Source organism: Pelodiscus sinensis, chromosome 30 (genome assembly GCF_052426305.1).
Source record: "Pelodiscus sinensis isolate ZL-2025 chromosome 30, ASM5242630v1, whole genome shotgun sequence".
Lineage (NCBI taxonomy): Eukaryota > Metazoa > Chordata > Testudines > Trionychidae > Pelodiscus > Pelodiscus sinensis.
The window spans coordinates 3,921,536-3,938,993 of record NC_143081.1 but is presented as its reverse complement, the minus strand read 5'-3'; the positions used below and the strand labels follow the sequence as shown (position 1 = coordinate 3,938,993).

Below are 17,458 nucleotides of genomic sequence, written 5' to 3'. Positions count from 1 at the left end.
ACACTAGAACTGAAGGGACCTTGAAAGTTCATCAAGTCCTGTCCCCGGCCCGCATGGCAGGACCAAGAACCATCTGGACCATCCCTGATAGATAGATCAGATAATTTCTTTTCAGTTCAATAAGCCTCCAAGAAGTATCTTGGCTCCAAAAGTCACTTCCTTAACTTCAGTACCTGCTAACCCGCATCCCTTTGGAAATACGGTGTTGGTAAAATTTACCCTCTTTTGTATTTCCATGATATTTTCTTTTCTTTCAATGTTTTAATTTAACCAAATAAACTGAGGAAACATTTTCACATTCAGGCTTTATTTAATTATGACTTGAATCCTCTTACAGCCAGAGAATCTGTTAATATTTAAGGGGGATAAATCCAAAATACAAATTAAAATAACCAAATGCATTTAAATGTCTTGTCGCCTGCCAACTTTTGTTGCAGCCAGTCGAATTTCAAAATGTTTCAGGGTTTTATAGAAAAGGGCCCTTCCGCGGTTGACTTTCTCTGAAGTTCCCAGATGCGGTCTTTGAAGAACGGCAGATGGAAATGGTTGTAGGTAAAAGGAACTCCCAAATGTTTTACATTATTTTGGATAACAAGGCATGTTTCCATCACCATCACATTTCGTGTCAACCGTGACTCTTTGTCTTACAGGTCGTTCGACTTGGGCTTCTTGGATGGGGAACTCACCACAGATACAGATGGTTTGAAAGCACAGCTGTGACACACCTGGAAGGCCAGCACCTTGGGAAAGGCTGGCATTTTGACATGTGTTTTCCTTCCAAAGGAGGATAGAAAACATTTGACATTTTTCACAGGTTTGAAATTCTGGGAGAAAAAGAAATTGGTTTGGAATCACAGAATCCTAGGGCTGGAAGAGACCTCAGAAGTCATCCAGTCCAGTCCACTGCCTAAAGCAGGATCATCCCCAACTCAATCATCCCAGCAAGGGCTTGGTCAAGCCGGGAATTAAATACCTCTAGGAATGGAGATTCCACCCCCTCCCTAGGGAACCCATCCCAGTACTTCCCCACCCTCCTAAGAAAATCGTTTCTCCTGATATCCAACCTAGACCTCCCCCACTGCAATGTGAGCCCATTGCTCCTCGTTCTGCCATCTACCCCCACTGAGACCAACCTCTCTCCAGCCTCTTTGGAACCCCCCTTCAGGAAGTTGAAGGCTGCTCTCAAATCCCCCCTCGCTCTTCTCTTCTGTAGACTAGACAAACCCAAATCCCTCAGCCTCTCCTCATAGGTCATGTGCTCCAGCCCTTGAATCATTTTGGTTGCCCTCCACTAGACCTTCTCCAATGCGTCCACATCCTTTCTCTAATAGGGATGCAATACTCCAGATTTGTCCTCACCAAAGCCTTACGGGTAGGTCGCTACAGAATGTTGACACCAACAAAAAGAAGTGCCTACCACTTTAGGAGAATACCTGTGTAAAATAAATCTGGGTTTTAGGCACCAAAAGCTCTTAGGACTCCAGCCCTAACTCTTCCCCACAGAGAGAAAAAGGGTCTTGAAATGATGTTTTCACGTTCCAGTTGACTCATCTTAAAGACCAGAGAGTCAAAGATATTCAGGTCATTTAGTGCCCAACTCTCAGTCAAGCCAATGGGAATTAGGAATGTCCAAACGTAGGTAAGCCTGGGCCTGGCTATTTTAATCATTTTAACGAATGGGACTTGAGCTCGTAAGTCACTTTGAGTTGTACAAAATGATTTAGAGTAGGTGTTTTGTAGATAATTTTACCCCTGATCGAGTAGGACCAGGTTCTGCCAATCTTCTTCACCTTGAAAATAATGGGCCTTCTGTCGACAAAGGAACAATTCCCTATTTTTAAGAATCTTCCCTTTGCCTGTGTTGATGTTCTCATTTGTTGAAAGCAACATGGGCTCAGTCCTATAATTGGGGTTTTCTGGCATTTTCCTTGGGTGCAAATTGCATGTATTCAGCTGAAATTTTCTGGCGGCATCTTGAGTCCAACCCTTTGGGTCCTTCCTTAGTTACAAAAGTGACATTTGGAATTGTGGCCATGGGATTAAGGAGCTGAGAGCTAGCAGGTTATGTGTCCCAAAGACACAAAACAATCACGGCCAATGGTCTCCTCTATTGAGAGCATTAAATGTTGCCGCTAATTTGAAAGGAAGAAAAAGTTTTCCCTTAACAATTATGTCATGTCTTCATATAATGGACCCCGGGGGAGATATAAAGAACCAGGCGCTTCAGGAAGCTGTTAAATATTCCTGTCCCAACCATGACAAAACTCTTTCGTGATCACAGCGAGGAGATGAATGTGAGATCCAGACCAGGTGAGAAATTTCTTGATTTTTCAAGATTTACATTGACTTCAGTTCTGGGTCCTGCTGTGAGGGCAGGGGACTGTACTCAAAGACCTCTCAAGGTCCCTTCCCATTCTAGTGTTCAAGGATTCTATAATTTCTTGGGGTTCCCGCAAATGGCCTGAAATGACATGCATCTTATGAAGCCCCTCTTGTTTCTTGAACTGTTTTAGTTTCAAACCCCAATTTCAGTCCTACGTAGCAGAAAACCATGAGTAATTGTAAGGCTGTTAATTGTCGAGCAGCCTGAAAACATTCCCACACACCCAATTTTCTGTCAGAAAGCAGTGTGTGAAGGGAAAGAAAACATTGTACATGGGACTGTGCCAATTTTGAAATACCATAGTCTATTCTTTTCCTTCCTGTTCTAGTCTAATCCAAATGACAGCATGGAATAGATTCTGAAAGACGAGAGCCTTACCCCTTCATTACACGGGCGTCATCTTATTGATTTCAATGAGTTATGCCAGGATGAATGGTGGTGTCAGTGTCTATTTGTGATTCACTTCAACTGAAAATAGAGACATGTCCCCCTAAATATCTAAAGAGGAACCCAGAGATTGGAGCAGGGGGCAAAATATTTATTCCTTTCAAATTGGGACTTTCACAAGGAATCCAGACACCCAATTTGGTCTCATTGAAGAGCAAGTCTCATGAAAGTAGAAGCACAGAATCCTAGAACATTAGAACTGGAAGGGAACTCGAGAAGTCATCGAGTCTAGTCTCATACCCTTCTGGCAGGACGAAGCACCATCTAGACATCCCTGATAGATGTTTATTCAACCTACTCTTTAATATCTCCAATGATGGAGAGTCCACAACTCTCTAGGCAATTTATTCCAGTGCTTTACTACCCAATCAGAGAGCTTTTCCTAATGTCCAACCTAAACCTCCCTTGCTGCAATTTAAGCCCATTGCTTAAATAAAATAAAATAAAATACCCACACAGCTGTAACTGTGTATTAGTTTGTATCTGGACCAGTGCACTCTGTTGGAAACACCACTCTTCCTAGTGTGGTTTGCAGTGTAGGTGGGGGCAGGACAAAGGCCAAACATGAGGTCCTATGTCTTCAGTTTTATCCCTTGAGTTCATGAACCTAGAGTACATAAGTCCAAACACGGCAGCTGGGCAGAGCTGAACCCCCAAACAAGGTTGACCAATTCCTTTGCAACGGCTGTACATGGTTGTTTTCCACCAAGCCTGGGTGTGGGTTGTTTTCCTTGCTGTTGTCTCTGGGGTGCTCATATCTGGACAATTCCCCAACTCATAGTACATTTTAGTGATAGCCCTAATACACCGCCTCATGAGCTCATATGCAGTACAGTGGTACATATTTTGATAGAACAGTGGGGTTCAACTGTTCAGACACATTCCCATGCATCTAGGTGGTACATCTATGACGGTAAAGAAATCTATGTTCTTGGCTGTTGTATATTGGCCAACCTTCTCGGATTATGCAGCATTCAAGCAGAGAATCTGCTAAAAGGGGATATATTACTTTAACACGCCTGCTCTGAGGGTGCGTCTATTTGAAATCACTAGCACTGTTCCGAAACACCTTAGTCCGTGTCCTCACAACCGTCAGTTACTTTGAAACAGTGTCAAAATACCATCAAGTGGGAGGACTTCTTACTCTGATTCCTGTAACCCCCCTTGCACGAGGAGTAAGGGAAGTCGGGGGAAGAGAGCGATATGACGTACTGGGGGTGCTGTCTGCTCTGTAACCTGGGGTTCCCCTACGCTGTGATGTGTGATTCCCACCGACTCACCCACATGTGTATTGGCCCAGACACCTAGTCCTAGCCTGAGGAGATAACAAGGCTCTTTCCGGGAGAAAGACAAAGGAAGGGAGGTGGAAGCGGCCACCTGGCTGGGGGGCTGGGCCTGGGAGCTGGGCTGTCTTTGCTGGCAAAACATGAAGAGAGGAGACTACACTGAGTACTGGAGGTTGAGGGGGCAATGGACCCCCACCCCAAGGGGTCTAAGACTGCCTAGCCCTAACTCCTGTAGCCACATAACGTCTGTGCTGGGCTGTATCCTGGAGAAGCAATGAACCCCATTCTACTGGCTGGCGGAGTGTCATCTTACTACGGATGGGGGTCAACGATCAGGGGGTAGCCGATACGCCGTCACAGGCTCTATTTCAAAATAAGTGCTGTGTAGCCGCATTGTATTTCAAAATAAGCTATTTCAACATAGATACGCAATAGACATCGCTCAACTTGTGTAGCTTATTTCGAGTTAAACCCTGCAATGTAGACGCACCCTAAGGATATACCTACACTAGCCCCCTAGTTGGAACTAGGGAGGCTAATGTAGGCATTCGAACTTGCAAATGAATCCTGGGATTTAAATATCCCAGATTTCATTTGTAAGTTCGAATGCCTACATTACTCTCCCTAGTTCCAACTAGGAGTCTACTGTAGACATACCCTAAGAGACTTGAATTCGGATTTTGACATTTATTGTCAACAGTGTAAATGCAGACACCACATTTCTGATCGGAGTCCTGGCTTACACAAGTACAGGCAGTCCCCGGGTTACGTACAAGATAGGGACTGTAGGTTTGTTCTTAAGTTGAATTTGTATGCAAGTCGAAACTGGTACATATTGTAGGGGAAACTCTAGCCAATCATTTCTCCAGAGCTCAGTTTTATTCTCCCACACCTCACTTCCCTCAGTTCTTTATTCTCTGCTGAGAAAAGCCGCTCCGCGTCTCCCTAGTCTCCTGGGGGAAGGGCGGGGATCTAGCTTCACGTCTCCCTGGTCTGCTGGGGGGAAGCAGCTAGTGCGGGGTTACCTCACCCTGTTTGTAAGTAGGGATCTGATGTAAGTCGGATCCATGTAACCCGGGGACTGCCTGTATAATATCATGAACCAAAGGGTTTTTTTTATTAATCTAATGCTAGTAGAAGAGTCGTACTTCCGCCGAGGCTAGGAACATCGGCCCAAAGGAAGCTGGTAGGGCTGAGGGAAGAAATCAAACGCTTAAGTTTAGTGACGCTACTCTAGATCGACACATAGGGTACGTCTAGACTACAGGCTTTTGTCGACAGATACTGTCGACAAAGCGTCTGTCAACAAAGAGCGTCTAGACAGTTCTGCCAACAAAGCAAGCCGCAGTGTAGATGCAATAATGCCTTCTGTCGACAGAACTCTGTCAACAAAAGGCGTTATTCCTCGTAGTATGAGGTTTACTGCCGTCGACAAAACTGCCGAGTTCTGTCGATGTTATGTCTACAGAACTCAGCGGCAGTGTAGATGCAGGTATAGTTTTGTTGAGAAAAGTCCATTTTTGTCGACAAAAGCCTGTAGTCTAGACACACCCATAGATAGCTGGGAATGCATTGACTGGGAAAACCATACGGTGACTTGTCTACCTGGTGTGGAGATCTCTTGACACATCCGAGGAGCCAGTGGTCATGGTGCATGTAGGTAACCACGACATAGGGAAGGATAGAGAGAAGTCCTGGAAGCTGAATTTAGGTGGCTAGGTAAGAGATTGAAATCCAGGATATTCCCTGAGATATTTCTAGTTCAACTAGGTCCAGATAGGCAGGTAGAACTAGATATTTCTAGTTCAACTAGAGCCAGATAGACAGGGCCAGATAGGCAGGTAGAACTTCAGGGGTTCAATGGGTGGATGAGACACCGGTTTAGGAGGAAGGATTTAAATGTATTAGGAACTGGGGAACTAGATAGATAGATAGATAGATAGATAGATAGATAGATAGATAGATAGATAGATAGATAGATAGATAGATAGATAGATAGATAGATAGATAGATAGATAGATAGATAAACTTTATTTAAAACTTTAAACTAAATACTTCTCTTTTTTTATTCTTAGGATGAAATATTCTCAGGAAGCAAATAAGACCTCCGTGACTGAGTTTGTCATCCTGGGCTTCTCTGACAACCCCGACATCAATCTCGTCTTGTTCGTGTTTTTTCTGTTAGTTTACATCCTCACCGTGCTGGGTAACTTCCTCCTCATCCTCGTCATAGTTGTTGACCCAGCCCTTCACACCCCCATGTATTTCTTCCTCAGGAACTTGTCCTTCTTGGACCTCTGCTACACCTCTGTCACCGTGCCCAAGATGTTGGCCAACCTCCTCTCGGACAGTAAGACCATCTCCTTTGCCAGTTGTGCCATGCAGATGTTTTTCTTTCTGTTTTTCGGCATTACTGAGTGCTTCCTGCTTGCCTCCATGGCCTACGATCGTTACAGCGCCATCTGCAACCCGCTGCGCTACACGGCCATCATGAATAAGAAAGTTTGCCTCCAGATGATAGGTGGGTCGTGGGTCTGCGGCACCCTGGCGGCCGTGGAGCACACATCCTTGCTCTTCACCCTTCCCTTCTGTGGTCCCAACACGATCAACCACTTCTTCTGTGACATCCTGGCGGTGCTAAAGTTGGTGTGCGGGAACACCTATTGGATTGAGATCCAGATCATTTTGGGTACTGGCTTCTTCCTCCTGATGCCTTTGTTAATGAGTCTCTTATCCTACGTCGCTATCATCTCCACCATCCTGAAAATCAAGACGGCCGAAGGCCGGCATCGGGCATTCTCCACCTGCTCCTCACACCTCATTGTGGTGACTTTGTGCTACGGGACGGCCCTCATCACCTATGCCCGCCCCAAGTCCAGCTACGGCATGGGGGAAGTCAAGATTTTTTCCCTCTTCTATTCGGTGGGGATAGCTGTTTTAAACCCCATCATCTACAGCTTCCAGAACAAGGAGGTGAAAAATGCCTTGAGAAAAATACCCATTACGTTTTTTTAACCAGACCATCAAATCATAGAATCATAAAACACTAGAACTGAAGGGACCTTGAAAGTTCATCAAGTCCTGTCCCCGGCCCGCATGGCAGGACCAAGAACCATCTGGACCATCCCTGATAGATAGATCAGATAATTTCTTTTCAGTTCAATAAGCCTCCAAGAAGTATCTTGGCTCCAAAAGTCACTTCCTTAACTTCAGTACCTGCTAACCCGCATCCCTTTGGAAATACGGTGTTGGTAAAATTTACCCTCTTTTGTATTTCCATGATATTTTCTTTTCTTTCAATGTTTTAATTTAACCAAATAAACTGAGGAAACATTTTCACATTCAGGCTTTATTTAATTATGACTTGAATCCTCTTACAGCCAGAGAATCTGTTAATATTTAAGGGGGATAAATCCAAAATACAAATTAAAATAACCAAATGCATTTAAATGTCTTGTCGCCTGCCAACTTTTGTTGCAGCCAGTCGAATTTGCAAAATGTTTCAGGGTTTTATAGAAAAGGGCTCTTCCACGGTTGACTTTCTCTGAAGTTCCCAGATGCGGTCTTTGAAGAACAGCAGATGGAAATGGGTGTAGGTAAAAGGAACTCCCAAATGTTTTACATTATTTTGGATAACAAGGCATGTTTCCATCACCATCACATTTCGTGTCAACCGTGACTCTTTGTCTTACAGGTCGTTCGACTTGGGCTTCTTGGATGGGGAACTCACCACAGATACAGATGGTTTGAAAGCACAGCTGTGACACACCTGGAAGGCCAGCACCTTGGGAAAGGCTGGCATTTTGACATGTGTTTTCCTTCCAAAGGAGGATAGAAAACATTTGACATTTTTCACAGTTTTGAAATTCTGGGAAAAAAAGAAATTGGTTTGGAATCACAGAATCCTAGGGCTGGAAGAGACCTCAGAAGTCATCCAGTCCAGTCCACTGCCTAAAGCAGGACCATCCCCAACTCAATCATCCCAGCAAGGGCTTGGTCAAGCCGGGAATTAAATACCTCTAGGGATGGAGATTCCACCCTCTCCCTAGGGAACCCATCCCAGTGCTTCCCTAGCCTCCTAAGAAAATCGTTTCTCCTGATATCCAACCTAGACCTCCCCCACTGCAATGTGAGCCCATTGCTCCTCGTTCTGCCATCTGTCCCCACTGAGACCAACCTCTCTCCAGCCTCTTTGGAACCCCTCTTCAGGGAGTTGAAGGCTGCTCTCAAATCCCCCCTCACTCTTCTCTTCTGTAGACTAAACAAGCCCAAATCCCTCAGCCTCTCCTCATAGGTCATGTGCTCCAGCCCTTGAATCATTTTGGTTGCCCTCCACTAGACCTTCTCCAATGCGTCCACATCCTTTGTCTAATAGGGACGCAATACTCCAGATTTGGCCTCACCAAAGCCTTATGGGTAGGTGGCTAAGGAATGTTGACACCAACAAACAGAAGTGCCTACCACTTTAGGAGAATACCCGTGTAAGATAAATCTGGGATTTAGGCACCAAAAGCTCTTAGGACTCCAGCCCTAACTCTTCCCCACAGGGAGAAAAAGGGTCTTGAAATGATATTTTCACGTTCCAGTTGACTCATCTTAAAGACCAGAGAGTCAAAGATATTCAGGTCATTTAGTGCCCAACTCTCAGTCAAGCCAATGGGAATTAGGAATGTCCAAACGTAGGTAAGCCTGGGCCTGGCTATTTTAATCATTTTAACGAATGGGACTTGAGCTCGTAAGTCACTTTGAGTTGTACAAAATGATTTAGAGTAGGTGTTTTGTAGATAATTTTACCCCTGATCGAGTAGGACCAGGTTCTGCCAATCTTCTTCACCTTGAAAATAATGGGCCTTCTGTCGACAAAGGAACAATTCCCTATTTTTAAGAATCTTCCCTTTGCCTGTGTTGATGTTCTCATTTGTTGAAAGCAACATGGGCTCAGTCCTATAATTGGGGTTTTCTGGCATTTTCCTTGGGTGCAAATTGCATGTATTCAGCTGAAATTTTCTGGCGGCATCTTGAGTCCAACCCTTTGGGTCCTTCCTTAGTTACAAAAGTGACATTTGGAATTGTGGCCATGGGATTAAGGAGCTGAGAGCTAGCAGGTTATGTGTCCCAAAGACACAAAACAATCACGGCCAATGGTCTCCTCTATTGAGAGCATTAAATGTTGCCGCTAATTTGAAAGGAAGAAAAAGTTTTCCCTTAACAATTATGTCATGTCTTCATATAATGGACCCCGGGGGAGATATAAAGAACCAGGCGCTTCAGGAAGCTGTTAAATATTCCTGTCCCAACCATGACAAAACTCTTTCGTGATCACAGCAAGGAGATGAATGTGAGATCCAGACCAGGTGAGAAATTTCTTGATTTTTCAAGATTTACATTGACTTCAGTTCTGGGTCCTGCTGTGAGGGCAGGGGACTGGACTCCAAGACCTCTCAAGGTCCCTTCCCATTCTAGTGTTCAAGGATTCTATAATTTCTTGGGGTTCCCGCAAATGGCCTGAAATGACATGCATCTTATGAAGCCCCTCTTGTTTCTTGAACTGTTTTAGTTTCAAACCGCGATTTCAGTCCTACGTAGCAGAAAACCATGAGTAACTGTAAGGCTGTTAATTGTCGAGCAGCCTGAAAACATTCCCACACACCCAATTTTCTGTCAGAAAGCAGTGTGTGAAGGGAAAGAAAACATTGTACATGGGACTGTGCCAATTTTGAAATACCATAGTCTATTCTTTTCCTTCCTGTTCTTGTCTAATCCAAATGATAGCATGGAATAGATTCTGAAAGACGAGAGCCTTACCCCTTCATTACACAGGCGTCATCTTATTGATTTCAATGAGTTATGACAGGATGAATGGTGGTGTCAGTGTCTATTTGTGATTCACTTCAACTGAAAATAGAGACATGTCCCCCTAAATATCTAAAGAGGAACCCAGAGATTGGAGGCGGGGGCAAAATATTTAGTCCTTTCAAATTGGGACTTTCACAAGGAATCCAGACACCCAATTTGGTCTCATTGAAGAGCAAGTCTCATGAAAGTAGAAGCACAGAATCCTAGAACATTAGAACTGGAAGGGACCTCGAGAGGTCAACGAGTCTAGTCTCATGCCCTTCTGGCAGGACGAAGCACCATCTAGACATCCCTGATAGATGTTTATTCAACCTACTCTTTAATATCTCCAATGATGGAGAGTCCACAACTCTCTAGGCAATTTATTCCAGTGCTTTACCACCCAATCAGAGAGCTTTTCCTTATGTCCAACCTAAACCTCCCTTGCTGCAATTTAAGCCCATTGCTTAAATAAAATAAAATAAAATACCCACACAGCTGTAACTGTGTCTAAGTTTGTCTCTGGACCAGTCCACTCTGTTGGAAACACTCCTCTTCTTAGTGTGGTTTACAGTATAGGTGGGGGCAGGAGAAAGGCCAAACATGAGGTCCTATGTCTTCAGTTTTATCACCTGAGTTCATGAATCTGGAATACATAAGTCCAAACACGGCAGCTGGGCAGAGCTGAACCCCCAAACAAGGTTGACCAATTCCTTTGCAATGGCCATACACGAGTTATTGAATGGTAGCTCACTTGCTTTGTAACGGCTGTACATGGTTGTTTTCCACCAGCCTGGGCGTGGGTTACTTTCCTTGCGGTTGTCTCTGGGCAGCTAATATCTGGACAATTCCCCAACTTATAGTATATTTTAGCGACAGCCCTAATACACCGCCTCATGAGCTCATATGCAGTACAGTGGTACATATTTTGATAGAACAGTGGGGTTCAACTGTTCAGACACATTCCCATGCAGTTAGGTGGTACATCTATGACGGTAAGGAAATCTATGTTCTTGGCTGTTGGATATTGGCCAACCTTCTCAGATTATGCAGCATTCAAGCAAAGAATCTGCTAAAAGGGGATATATTATTTTAACACGCCTGCTCTGAGGGTGCATCTATTTGAAATCACTAGCACTGTTCCAAAACACCTTAGTCCGTCTCCTCACAACCGTCAGTTATTTTGAAACAGTGTCAAAATACCATCAAGTGGGAGGACTTCTTACTCTGATTCCTGTAACCCCCCTTGCACGAGGAGGAAGGGAAGTCGGGGGAAGAGAGCGATATGACGTACTGGGGGTGCTGTCTGCTCTGTAACCTGGGGTTCCCCTACGCTGTGATGTGTGATTCCCATTGACTCACCGGCATGTGTATTGGCCCAGACACCTAGTCCTAGCCTGAGGAGATAACAAGGCTCTTTCCGGGAGAAAGACAAAGGAAGGGAGGTGGAAGTGGCCACCTTGCTGGGTGGCAGGGCCTGGGAGCTGGGCTGTCTTTGCTGGGAAAACATGAAGAGAGGAGACTAAACTGAGTACTGAGGGTTGAGGGGGCAATGGACCCCCACTCCAAGGGGTCTAAGACTGCCTAGCCCTGACTCCTATACCCACATCACATCTATGCTGGGCTGTATCCTGGAGAAGCAATAAACCGCATTCTACTGGCTGGCAGAGTGTCATCTTACTACGGATGGGGGTCAACGATCGGGGGGTACCCGATACGCCGTCACAGGCTCTATTTCAAAATAAGTGCTGTGTAGCCGCATCCTGTTTCAAAAAAAGCTATTTCGACATAAGATATGCAATTGACATCGCTCAATTTGCATAGCTTATTTCGAGATAAGCCCTGCAATGTAGACGCACCGTAAGGATATACCTGCACTAGCCCTCTAGTTGGAACTAGGGAGGCTAATGTAGGCATTCGAACTTGCAAATGAAGCCCGGGATTTAAATATCCCGGGCTTCATTTGCAAGTTTGAATACCTACATTAGTCACCCTAGTTCCAACTAGGGGGCTAGTGTAGACGTACCCTAAGAGACTTGAATTTGGATTTTGACATTTATTGTCAACAGTGTAAATGCAGACACCACATTTCTGATCTCAGTCCTGGCTTAGACAAGTATAATATCATTAACCAAAGGTGGTTTTTTATTAATCTAATGCTAGTAGAAAAGTCGCACGTCCGCCGAGGCTAGGAACATAGGCCCAAAGGAAGCTGGTAGGACTGAGGGAAGAAATCAAACGCTTAAGATTAGTAAAGCTACTCAAGATCAACACATACAGTACATCTAGACTACAGGCTTTTGTCGACAGATACTGTCGACAAAACGTCTGTCAACAAAGAGCGTCTAGACTACATCCAGTTCTGTCAACAAAGCAAGTCGCAGTGTAGATGCAATAATGCCTTCTGTCGACAGAACTCTGTTATTCCTCGTAGAATGAGGTTTACCGCCGTCGAGAAAACTGCCGAGTTCTGTCGATGCTATGTCGACAGAACTCAGCGGCAGTGTAGATGCAGGTATAGTTTTGTCGAGAAAAGTCCACTTTTGTCGACAAAAGCCTGTAGTCTAGACACACCCATAGATACCTTGGTTTGCATTGACTGGGAAAACCATACGGTGCCTTGCCTACCTGGTGTTGAGATCTCTTGACACATTGGAGGAGCCAGTGGTCATGGTGCATGTAGGTACCCACGACATTGGGAAGGATAGAGAGAGGTCCTGGAAGCTGAATTTAGGTGGCTAGGTAAGAGATTGAAATCCAGGATCTTCCCTGAGATACTTCTAGTTCAACATGCAGGGCCAGGTAGGCAGGTAGAACTTCAGGGATTCAATGGGTGGATGAGACACCGGCTTAGGAGGAAGGATTTAAATATATTAGGAACTGGGGAACTAGAGAGATAGATAGATATATGGATAGATAGATAAACTTTATTTAAAACTTTAAACTAAATACTTCTCTTTTTTTATTCTCAGGATGAACTATTCTGTGGGAGCAAATAAGACCTCCGTGACTGAGTTTGTCATCCTGGGCTTCTCTGACCACCCCGACATGAATCTCGTCTTGTTCGTGTTGTTTCTATTCATTTACATCCTCACCGTGCTGGGCAACTTCCTCCTCATCCTCGTCATAGTTGTCGATCCAGCCCTTCACACCCCCATGTATTTCTTCCTCAGGAACTTGTCCTTCTTGGACGTCTGCTACACCTCCGTCACCGTGCCTAAGATGTTGGCCAACCTCCTCTCGGACAGTAAGACCATCTCCTTTGCCAGTTGCGCCGTGCAGATGTTTTTCTTTCTGTTTTTTGGCCTTACCGAGTGCTTCCTGCTTGCCTCGATGGCCTACGACCGCTACAGCGCCATCTGCAACCCACTGCACTATATGGCCATCATGAATAAGGGGGTTTGCCTCCAGCTGACAGCTGGGTCGTGGGTCTGCGGTACCCTGGTGGCCGTGGGGCACACGTCCTCTCTCTTCACCCTTCCCTTCTGTGGTCCCAACACGATCAACCACTTCTTCTGTGACATCCAGGCGGTGCTAAAGTTGGTGTGCGGGAACACCTATTGGATTGAGATCCAGATCATTCTGGGTGCTGGCTTTGCCCTCCTGATGCCTTTGTTAATGAGTCTGTTGTCCTACGTCGCTATCATCTCCACCATCTTGAAAATCAAGACGGCCGAAGGCCGGCGTCGGGCCTTCTCCACCTGCTCCTCACACCTCATTGTGGTGACTTTGTGCTACGGGACGGCCCTCATCACCTACGCCCGCCCCAAGTCCAGCTACGGCATGGGGGAAGTCAAGATTTTTTCCCTCTTCTATTCGGTGGGGATAGCTGTCTTAAACCCCATCATCTACAGCTTCCGGAACAAGGAAGTCAAAAACGCCTTGAGAAAAATACCCATTACGTTTTTTTAACCAGACCATCAAATCATAGAATCATAAAACTCTAGAACTGAAGGGACCTTGAAAGTTCATCAAGTCCTGTCCCCTGCCCGCATGGCAGGACCAAGAACCATCTAGCCCATCCCTGATAGATAGATCAGATAATTTCTTTTCAGTTCAATAAGCCTCCAAGAAGTATCTTGGCTCCAAAAGTCACTTCCTTAACTTCAGTACCTGCTAACCCGCATCCCTTTGGAAATATGGTGTTGGTAAAATTTACCCTCTTTTGTATTTCCATGATATTTTCTTTTCTTTCAATGTTTTAATTTAACCAAATAAAGTGAGGAAATATTTTCACATTTGGGTTTTATTTTATTATGACTTGAATCCTCTTGCAGCCAGAGAATCTGTTAATATTTAAGGGGGATAAATTTAAAATACAAACTAAAATAACCAAATGCATTTAAATGTCTTCTCACCTGCCAACTTTTCTTATAGCCAGTCGAATTTGAAAATATTTCAGGGTTTTATAGAAAAGGGCCCTTCCGCGGTTGACTTTCTCTGAAGTTCCCAGATGCGGGCTCTGAAGAACGGCAGATGGAAATGGGTGTAGGTAAAAGGAACTCCCAAATGTTTTACATTATTTTGGATAACAAGGCATGTTTCCATCACCATCACATTTCGTGTCAACCGTGACTCTTTTTCTTATAGGTCGTTCGACTTGGGTTTCTTGGATGGGGAACTCATCACAGACACAAATGGTTTGAAAGCAGAGCTGTGACACACCTGGAAGGCCAGCACCTTGGGAAAGTCTGGCATTTTGACATGTGTTTTCCTTCCAAAGGAGGATAGAAAACATTTGACATTTTTCACAGTTTTGAAATTCTGAGAGAATCTTAGGGCTGGAAGAGACCTCAGAAGTCATCCAGTCCAGTCCTCTGCCTAAAACAGGACCAATCCCAACTCAGTCATCCCAGCCAGGGCTTGGTCAAGCCGGGAATTAAATACCTCTAGGGATGGAGATTCCACCTCCTCCCTCGGGAACCCATCCCAGGGCTTCCCTAGCCTCCTAAGAAATTTGTTTCTCCTGATATCCAACCTAGACCTCCCCCACTACAACGTGAGCCCATTGCTCCTCGTTCTACCATCTGACCCTCCTGAGAACAGCCTCTCTCCATCCTCTTTGGAACCCCCCTTCAGGGAGGTTGTTATCAAATTCCCCCTCCCTCTTCTCTTCAGCAGACCAAACAAGCCCAAATCCCTCAGCCTCTCCTCATCGGTCATGTGCTCCAGCTCCAAAATCATTTTCATTGCCCTTCACTAGACTGTCTCCAATGCATCCACGTCCCTTCTGTAGTGGGGGACCCAGAACTGGACACAATACTCCAGCAGAGTCGAATAAAGGGGAACAGTTACTTCTCTAGATCTGCTGGCAATGCTCCTCCTAATGCAACCTAATACGCCATTCGCCTTCTTGGCCACAAGGGCACCCTGTAGTAAGGATGTTAAATTGTGGTTAATGGACTAGTCAAGTAGTCGATGGAATTTCCATCGTCTTCTCGACTAGTCGATAGGCACTTCTGCATTCCTCCTTTGAATTTCACAATAGTAGATTTTGGTGATTAGAGCATGGCTATTGGATCCGTCCCCGCAGGTCAGGCAGACAAAGGGTCCCCATTCTTCCTCTGATTTGAGGATCAGATAGGAGATGGCCTTCCAGGCGCGTAGAGCAAAGGAGAAACACACATGCCCATAGCGAGAAACACTGATGAAAGGGGAACTTTTATGAAGGAAATTTTGGCATCCGTGGAATTTAAGGCTCAGCATCATCCAAGCAGGGGTTTTACAGACAGCAGAGGCACTTGTATTTGGGTTTTGCCATGATAGGGTGCAAACAGGGCCCTTATGAAAAAAAAGATGGGGCAATGCAAAGGAAGTTCTGGTGCTAACAGAGACATAAGAACATAAGAATGGCCAGACTGGGTCAAACCAAAGGTCCATCTAGCCCAGTGTCCAACAGTGGCCAATGCCAGATGCCCCAGAGGGAGGGAACAGACAGGTCATCCTCACATGATTCCTCTCCTATCATCCCTTTCCAGATAAGCAGAGGCTAGGAACACCATCCCTACCCATCCTGGTTAACCTCCATGCATTGATCTAGTTCTTTTTTGACTCTGTTCAAGTCCTCATCTTCACCGCATCCTCCGGCAAGGAGATCCACAGGTTGACTGTGCGCTGCGGGAAGAAAAACTTCCTTTGGTTTGTTTTAAACTTGCTGCCTCTTCATTGCATTTGGTGAACTCTACTTCTAATGTGATGGGAACAAGTCAATAACATTTCCTTTTTCACTTTCTCAACACCTGTCATGATTTTATAGACCTCTATCCTATTCCTGCTTAGTCTCCTCTTAGCTGAAAAGACAACAGGCTGGACAAACCTTCCTGACACAAGGCTAAGGTATTTTAGTACTTTTGCTCTGTTAAAAATGCAAATGGATGTACCATTCTCACTCTGTGGGTATGTCTACACTACAAAGTTAATTTGAAATAACAGGAGTTATTTCGAATTAACTTTATTAGCATCTACATAGGCAAACCACTATTTCAAAATAAATTCGAAATAGCGGAGCCCTTATTTCGAATTTGGTAAACATCATTCTACGAGGAGTAACACCAAATTCGAAATAGCTATTTCGAATTAAGTGCTGTGTAGACACTTCATTCGAAATAGGGGGCCTCCAGCCCTTCCCAGGGAGCCCTGGTGGCCACTCTGGGCACAACCAGGAAAACTTACTCTCCTCTCCCCCAACCCCGGAGACATTAAAGGGATAGACCCTGGCCACAGTGCCTGTTCCAGCTCCAAGCCTGCCAGCCCAGAGCCAGCAGTGGCCACCAGGGCCCCTGACCCAGTGGCCCCAAAACATGAGCCAGCAAACCACTGGCAGCCAGCCCTCCACCGCTCCCCAGGAGCAGTCTGCCAGCTCCCAGGAGCCTGACAGGGGCTGGAGAAGGCGGGCACCTTCCTGGTCCAGGGTGGAGATCATGGACCTTATTCAGGTTTGGGGGGGATGACTCCAATGTCCATGATCTCGGCACAAGAAGGAGGAACGTGGCCGTCTATGGCAGGATAGCTGCCAGCCTGGCCACCAAAGGCCACATGCGAACCCAGGAGCAGGTTAGCATGAAAGTCAGGTTGGTCCTGTGAGACCCCCAACCCTGAGCCCTGAGCTTCCCCTCCCTCTTCTTCCCCTTACTTCCCCCTTCCAGCTTCGTCCTCCCAGGTTTCCCCCTCCCCTCTCCCACCCTCTCTCTTCCCCTCTCCCACCTCCTTTTCCCAGTCTCCCCAGAGGTCCATCCCCCCCCCCCAGTTTTGTTCAATAAACCCAGTTTCTATTTTTGAACATACGTGTCTTTTATTTGACATCAGGAAGGGGGGCTAGGGAGGGGTAAGTGGAAGGACGTGAGGGAGGAATGGGGCACGAGCCCCGGTGGGGAGGACTGGGGAGGCTTTAAGGACTCCTCAGGATGGACACTTTCCCCCAGGGCCTCCTGGATCCTAACAGCTCCCGATCGACACCCCAGATGGCAGCTTGCAGCAAGTGCAGCCAGGCTGATGGCAACGACCCCAC

At 45.7% G+C, this 17,458-nt stretch overlaps 2 protein-coding genes across 2 annotated transcripts; both read left to right on the top strand.

Annotated features, from left to right (window-relative positions):
* Positions 1 to 6,192: 6,192 nt before the first annotated feature.
* On the top strand, positions 6,193 to 7,131 carry LOC102457718 (olfactory receptor 10C1-like). Its single transcript, XM_075911901.2, has one exon. The coding sequence runs from the start codon at positions 6,193 to 6,195 to the stop codon at positions 7,129 to 7,131; it is 939 nt and encodes a 312-aa protein (XP_075768016.2).
* Positions 7,132 to 12,924: 5,793 nt separating this feature from the next.
* On the top strand, positions 12,925 to 13,863 carry LOC102457975 (olfactory receptor 10C1-like). Its single transcript, XM_006128288.3, has one exon. The coding sequence runs from the start codon at positions 12,925 to 12,927 to the stop codon at positions 13,861 to 13,863; it is 939 nt and encodes a 312-aa protein (XP_006128350.2).
* The last annotated feature ends 3,595 nt before the right edge of the window (positions 13,864 to 17,458 follow it).

Coding starts and splice junctions, on each gene's coding strand:
- LOC102457975 (XM_006128288.3), top strand. CDS start 12,925: ATGAACTATTCTGTGGGAGCAAATAAGACCTCCGTGACTGAGTTTGTC.
- LOC102457718 (XM_075911901.2), top strand. CDS start 6,193: ATGAAATATTCTCAGGAAGCAAATAAGACCTCCGTGACTGAGTTTGTC.